Source organism: Empidonax traillii, unplaced genomic scaffold (assembly GCF_003031625.1).
Source record: "Empidonax traillii isolate 1590-97213 ecotype Southwest subspecies unplaced genomic scaffold, ASM303162v1 scaffold70:size1330859, whole genome shotgun sequence".
NCBI classification, from domain to species: domain Eukaryota; kingdom Metazoa; phylum Chordata; class Aves; order Passeriformes; family Tyrannidae; genus Empidonax; species Empidonax traillii.
Window position 1 is genome coordinate 1,123,370 of NW_020955263.1, and position 7,685 is coordinate 1,131,054.

Genomic DNA, 7,685 nt, shown 5'->3' on the forward strand with positions numbered 1-7,685 from the left:
ACCAGGCATGTTTGCATCGCCGATGTCATGCTTCCCTCTACCGTTTGCCATAAGAAGTGCAGTTACCTCTTAACATTCTGAAGTCTTCCTTAAAAAAAAATAAAACAATGTACAAATGAATCTTTATTTGCAGTTAGAATTTAGCAAATAAGCTTAATGAAAGGTTTCTTTATTAAAAAAATAGAGGTACTGTGCAGAACTATCTTTGCCTATCTCAAGCTTGATATTACAGGAAATATCAATTACAACATGCTAAAATATTGTCTCATCTTTTGGTTTACACTCTTTTAAAGTCAACTTCAAGTAGGCAAAAGGCTTCAAAGGCTAAAGTCATGTAATTAAGAGTAAAGAGAAGTCAAGAACCAAAAATTATCATGGAAATAACTAGTCACGTGTGTCATAAAAAAAGTGTTACATATTTCTCTCATCATTGCTTTCAAGAAATGAATTCCACAGATACATTAAAACTGTCAAAACAGTAGTGGTCTTTATTTCCATTAGACAAGTTAACACTTTAGTTAATATCACCTTTTTTCAGCATTCGGGAGATAAGGAAAAAAATTACTTAGAAAAGTAAAATAACCCCCCTTCCAAAAATATACTGGATAATACATGTGTCTGAATTTTATACTGTCCCTCTGATGACCCTTTACATTATGTGACATCATATACAGTCTTGCAAGACAAACTGTTCTTCAGCCTCTTCAGTCCTCAAGGTGTCTAGGAAAAGCAAGTTTACACATGCTCTGCAGCAACCTAAGTACACAGATTTCAAAGGGGTCTCAATTCAACTTGAAAAAAAAAATCTAGAGAGGTCCACAAATCAAAAAAGGTAGAAAATACTGCATTGGAGTAAACATTCAAATTTTAGTGCCCTGGAGGAAAAGTTCACATTAACTTAAAAGGAGAAAATAGATTAGTCAGTACTTTTCTAATTTTAGTAACTGGGCTTTGAATAATGCAGTTATCAGTTGTTTTCAATTAAGAACGAGTTAAAACTTGCAGACTACAGAAAAACAAAATGAAAACAATCTCCCTTTACCATGTAATGCCAAGTATGTACCATATAAATAATATCTCTACTACAGAACTCTTCAGATCAGAGCTTTTCAACAGAATTAGGATTTCATTTTAGTGTTAATTCAACAATTAAACTTTTAGTTCACATCTTGTTTAAGATTTTTATTATAGAGAAGAATTAATCCTGCAAAACCAGTTGGCAGTCTGTTCCTGTTGCAATTCACAACTACCAAAAAGTTACAATCTTAAACCCCCTACCCCTGCCAAGCCTTCTCACAGTCCTGCCAAGAAACACATTTAGCCACAGAAGGCTTGTAAATTTATTTTTTGGGGTGCTAAATAAAAAAGTGTCTCATCTAATGAGGAAAGGAAAGGCAAAAAAAAAAAAAAAATCAATGACTAGTTTTCACAGTAAAATGCATCAGCTTTGTAGTTTCATTTGAAACCAAGAACAAATCATGAAACGTCATGAAAATAAGATTAAAAAATCTCCTAGAGTGATTACTAAATGAAGTTAAAATTACCACACTAATCAGTAAACCCCAGAAGAAAAGCAGATGCCTCATATCACAGGTCCTACATTAAACAGTATCAATTTTTTAAAATAAATCCATACAATCTGTATGTTTGGCCACTTTGCACATTTTTTTCCTCTAAAAAATACAGTGTACAGAAAAAAAATCCTCATAATTCCCAGTATGAATTCTGAAGTATAAGGTCAAAACCCAAGAAGTTAAAGATTAGCTAAAAGGATTTAAAATTATTTACAAATCCAGCAGGTAGAACTACCATAATGGCTTTGTTTCCATCCTTGTAGTGGCTTTCACTTCTTATCCAGCAGCATCTGCAGTAGGAAGCTCTTCAGACATCACTGATCATCTGTCATTTTAAGCAATTCTAGAAGAGCCCCAACAGCTCCAAAATAACCCTTTGAACAAAGGCAAAAGCAAACCAAACCCAATTAAATTCCAAAATAAGACATAGGCATGAACACGTATAGTCTTCAGTTCTATTAAGGCAATTAAAAGACCTTTTTTATAAGATCAGCCCTGCTGTGCCAAATATTTGCTCCATCTGATTATGATTTAATAAGATCTTCTTTAGGTACAAGAAAGGGCCTGATACTGAAAAAAATCCTACAGTTCTCCAAAACTGTGAAAAAGAAACTACAGAACCATTATAACGGTGCTATATTGAGGCAGGACAGTTTCCATTATGAACCCATCCATCTGGTAGTCACCTCAAAATTATGCCTACAAAAATTAATTATACTTGAGGTTTACGTAGAAGCCAACAGTATGAACACTGTTTGTACCAGGGTTAGTGAGCAAAAATCAGAGACGGGCAATGTTTAACAAGGCATACCGTGAGATTAGTGATCAAGCCAAGAAGTTTACAAGCAGTATTTTCAAATGAATTTGCAAACTAAATTGCATTTATGCAGAACTTGGCTTGTGCATCCACTTCAAAGCAATAGCACTGAAATTCTCCCCTTTTAAAAAACAAAGAACAAGATTTTTGTACTTACAAATAAAAGTTCCACACGTATTTCCTTACCTCATGTTCCAAAAACAGAGCTTTCAGCTGTCCTTTGGACCAATAATCCATAGCATATGCTAGCACCTTCATAGAAATCATATTAATTCTGAGAAAGTTGCCCACAAATACCACCTTGTCGATGTTCTGTAAAATTGAAATTGAAAAACAGACCAGAAAAATTACAGTCAGCGAAATTATTTGCTTCATTCAACATGTACCTCTGGCCCTACTATAAAGTTAAATGGGAATTTTGGGTTACATTAAAATTCTCCAGACTGAAAAATCAAAAAATAATTACAACTACTGACTGCTAAGTAGAGATGTTGCAAAGGCGGGGTGGAGGTTCAGAGTTTCATTCCCAAGTGAGAGGCCATTATTACAGATGATCAGGACCTTCCCAACATGAATTAGATTGAGTGTGTTGGTGTTTTTTTTTAATTGTACATGGCTGCACTGAAGACATCTTTGCCCCCTGCATGCTAAATGAAGCAACTTTCCAGTGATCACTGTGATTATTAAATCCAGATGGAGAACCTCTGAAGGGTATCTGAGAAGCATTACATTAGAGATGAGAAGAAGCATCTTTCATTATCTGTTATCTGGACTGTGGTTCCATTTTCAAAAAACAAGTGAAATGTGGCTGACGCAATACTTGATATGAATGGCATTCCTTTCTTTCAAAGCTCACTTGAACGCAGTTTTCATTCAGGAAATTAAGATTTTTGAATCATCAGCACTAAGCTGCCAGTGAGAAAGCCATGGGTTATCCTTTCCTGTATGTACGTTCTGTCTGGTGTTTAAGCAATGCCTATAACAACTATCTCACCAAGCCCAGTTCTGCCTGATATGCACAAAAATGCACTTGCATTTTGCATTGGTGTACCATGATGTTCACCACACACTAGAACTGGTATACAAGATTCAGTAGGAGGCCAAATCCTGGAGACAGAAGCTTTTACAGGAATCCTGAAGTACCCCAGAAATGGATCTTTAAGAGTCCTCTGTAGAAAATTACCAGAACTCCTTTGTGCAGGGGCTGGAATTACCAAGGGTTACCTCTCTACATTCTTACAGCTCTATAAAGCCCAACACTTGGCTCTGCAGCAATCCCTTTGCTACAGACCACAGTTCTATCGTGCCCAGTACTGTGCTTGTGGCATCCCACAGAGAACATCCTCACTAGAATACTCAGTGTTGGAGAGTGAGACACCCAGATGCAGTGACTCATTTATCAGTTGCCAATGACTGAGTTTCATGTCTGATTGCCCAACACCAATCAAACACATCAACACAGACTTCATTCAATTTATGACTGAAAATAAGAACATCTTAAATTTTAAACGGCTGCTATTGAACATAGCCAAGAGCACCTTGCATCCTTTGACAAGGCCGTTTTGCCTCTAAAGTAATTTCTGATAAAGGAGGGACAAACACGCAACATTTCCCATAATGCAATACCATAAAATTGATTAGAATCTACATTTCAGTTTCACATTCATATTATTCTTTTCTGTACATAACCACAAAGCTATTGTTACCAGAAACTGAAGGAAACAGTACCTAACACAGAGTATAAAAATTACTGTAAATTTTGAATCTAAGAATACTAGTCATATCTACTAGAATAGCAGAGAGTATATCAACATGAAAATTTAACGTCAATTTTATTTTCCAAATTTTTTTGACAAGATTAAAAATTGTATTAATGATAAAAAGTCTCCTGGATTATTTGAACTGAACTAAAAACCCAGCATTTTTCAGGAGTCGGAAAATGAAGAAATGCTACTTTTATCTTTTAAGGGAGTCTTGTCAATTTACTTCTGAATTGTGTCCACTGCTAAAGCTTTCAAAGCTGAAAGCCAGAAGTCTTAAACTGATGAAGAGATGGTGATGACATCCTTACTTAAGCTAATCAAACTACAACATCCTAGAAAAGACATGCACTCTTGTACTCTGTGGGTCTCATTAAATTGTTCAAATACCCTGCAGTAGAAAGCTACAGTATTGCTTCAATGTAATGTATTCACATATTTGCCAATATAATTGAATAGGGAAATCTATACCAATAATGCAGTAAGAAACCCCACGCATACTTTCGCAAGAAGGCTTGTTCAGATTCAACTTACATGTTCTGCTAGCAAGAAAAGTATAAACCAGGGCATTGGTTTCCTTTATGCAGTTCTGCCGTGCCTAGGACAGGCCGCTTCAAATGATGTGTAGCCAAATAGTTCCAGACTATGGAATTTTTCAACCCCACTGCCAACTTTGCGCAAGCAAATTTGCTTTGAAGTTCTTCAGACAGAATATTTCATTTATTCCCCAGCCTCATTTTTTCCTGCCCATATGCAAGTCATTTTCAACACAATATTAAAGCTGCAATCATTGGGAAAAATTTATCAAAACTCATGCTTCAGGGCATAAATTGATTCTGTTAACCTAAAAGTGAGCTTCACCATAACCCTAATCTAATACATACAAGCTCCATAAAAGAATATCATATTCAGCTGTTTTTAAGCTCTTATTTGGGGATTTCATTCATCAAGCTTGCTCTAAGTCAGCCATGTCTCCCAAAGGCATTTAGGCATCGAGATTATTTAGCAGAATGGTAGTATTAGTTTTTTTTCCCCAAGAGCAAACTAGCTAAAGATTAGCTTACTTGCAATGATACTGCATGTCTGATTTTTCTTTTTAATAGCATGGAAAGCTACTAAAAGAAGTTTTCTATCTCTAAAACTACAAAACAATTCTACTTTGATGCTGTGAAATGAAGAATACTTAACACATCAGTTCACATTCCTCCACAAAGTTCTATGGATCATGTCCAGTTTTTAAGTAAGCCTGCCCACAAAACAAAGATGTTAGGAACTTTTTCATGATGACTCAGAAGCATTAGTTTCATTAGTAGCCTATTTCCTCCTGTGAATGCATCGCATATGGCTCCCTGCTGCAACTCTCCATGCTTTGATAGCCCTGTACAATGCTGCTTGAACTCCATGCCACAAGGCAACACTGTAAAGAAGCTGAAAGCAAAGAGAACACTGAAAGAGAATCATCCTGACTGAAAGAGTTGCCAAAAAAAACCCCAAAACCACTCACACACACACACGTATGTCTGAAGCCACTTTTCACAATGAAAGAAGGTCATCAGTGGCATTTGATAAAGGCATACACTAAAACTTGTGCTGTTCAACATATTTTAGAAGTGATCCAGAGAGCAATGAGCAACAAACATAACTGGCATACAAAGTTAGTCAAAAGAGAACAAAACATTAAATAGCAAAGCAATGCTGAAGAGACCAATGACTAAAGTGGTAGCTGAAGTTTATATTAAAAAAATGAAATTACACAAATGAAAGGGGGTAAGACAGAAACACTTGAATATTCAGACAGTGAAAGGCTCCAGATTAGCTACTTTAAGACAAGACTTGGAGGGATGGTGGATGGCTCCTTAAAATTGAGTTCTGTGCTCACAAAAATGAAATACTAAGAACTGTTAGTAAAGGAACTCAGAACACAAAATTTATCAATATGTCATCAAAAATTCATTGAGCAACAACACTCTGAATACCACATGAAGATCTGATCATTCAGTCCTAAAATCAGAACCATAAGAAGATTAAAAAGACAAACTGAAACAGTGAAAAAAAGAAACAGTGTCTTCCATAAGAAAGAAGATTAGGTATTAGGACCTTCTGTTTTGGAAAGAGCCCAAGGGAGATGTGGCAAATATTTATTAAAAAATAAAATCAAAACCCACACCCACCAAAACCACTAGTGATTAATTATTGCCTATTTCTCATAAAGCCAAAAGCTAGATGGGACCCAATAAAGTAATCAGATGGCAGTTTGGTACATTTCTTGGTTTTGTTTTATTGGGGTTTTTTTGGGCTCTGTGGATGTGTCAATGATTAAAAGTATAAAAAAGGAAGCTATTTCTTCTAATGACAGAGTGGTGTTCAGCTACAAGATCTGTCTTTAAAAAATTATATAAAGATGAAAGAGATTAGTTATCACACAACAGTAAAGGATGCAATCTGCAGATAAAAACAAGGACTACGTGTTTGGTTTTGTGGTGGGGTTTTTGTGTGTGGGTTTGTTTTTTTTGTTTTTGTTTTTGTTTTCTTTTTGTTTTAACTGCTAGAAGTTGGAAAGGTGTAGGAATGGAACAATCCATCCATAATAATCATGCCTAAAGAAAAGAATGTAATGAGCATCTGATAGGAGTTTGAGGCAGGATAATGCCTCAAGTGTATTTTTCTTCTTTTTGACCCAATGCAATGTTTCCTATAACTACCAAAATATTTAACACAATACACAATTTGAACCTGTCATGCTATGGAAACAACTCCAACAAAGAAGTGTTCAAAATAAAATTTGTCCTGGTATAGTAAAACCTACAAGGTAATTGAGAGTAATAATTTATATTACAAAGGTGTTAATATCCATGTATTACAGCTTAAGGGCAACTGAACAGCTCTAGGCTGAAGCTCAGTGCTTCAAGGAGATCTTTACAGTTAACTTTTCTCCCCTCTTGGCTAGCTTTAAAGCTCCAAATACCTTTCACTTTGCATCAAAGCATACACATAAGTCACACGTCATTAAATATATACATATTTACAAAGGCCAGTAACACACCTACTATGCCAGCAATTTTGCATGCTGGTAATCTCACTGTGTTGTTTCTAAAGGTTTTAAGCTCATGGTGAATAACTTACCTCATTCAATGCACACATGCGAGCAATAGACCCTATGTTGTTGGTGATGGTGACCAAAGTAGCTCTGGCCAAATCCTCTTTACTGATGGAATCTCTCTTTTCTTTACTCATCATATGACCAAAGCTGTGTGAGGAAGATGATGTCTTTTAATATGAGATATTTAGGAGTGCTAAAAGCCCTTAAAATGTTGTAATTTAATAAGCTTTGCTTGGACTTTATATCCACTGATTTGTGACAGATTTGAAATGTGAAAAGTGTTCCAATTAGAAAGGTAGAACAATAAGTAAGGACACTTCTAAAATAACTGTAATTTAAATGGAAGGAAAATTCATCAAGCAGTGCTTATACCTGTGTTAAAAAAAAAAAAAAAAAAAAAAAAAAAAAAAAAAAAAAAAAAAAAAAAAAAAAAA

General features: G+C 35.3%; 1 protein-coding gene across 6 annotated transcripts in view; it reads right to left on the reverse strand.

The window, feature by feature from the left end:
• Positions 1 to 164: 164 nt before the first annotated feature.
• PANK1 (pantothenate kinase 1) overlaps positions 165 to 7,685 on the reverse strand; it is a 36,215-nt gene continuing 28,694 nt past the window's right edge. For all 6 annotated transcript variants that reach the window (XM_027880514.1, XM_027880511.1, XM_027880510.1 and 3 more), the window contains 3 exons: positions 7,275 to 7,398; positions 2,578 to 2,703; positions 165 to 1,948 (listed from right to left, as the gene is read on the reverse strand). In XM_027880514.1, the coding sequence (XP_027736315.1) occupies positions 1,889 to 1,948; positions 2,578 to 2,703; positions 7,275 to 7,398 (310 nt within the window). In that variant the 3' untranslated portion in view covers positions 165 to 1,888. The remainder of the gene's footprint in view (positions 1,949 to 2,577; positions 2,704 to 7,274; positions 7,399 to 7,685) is intronic.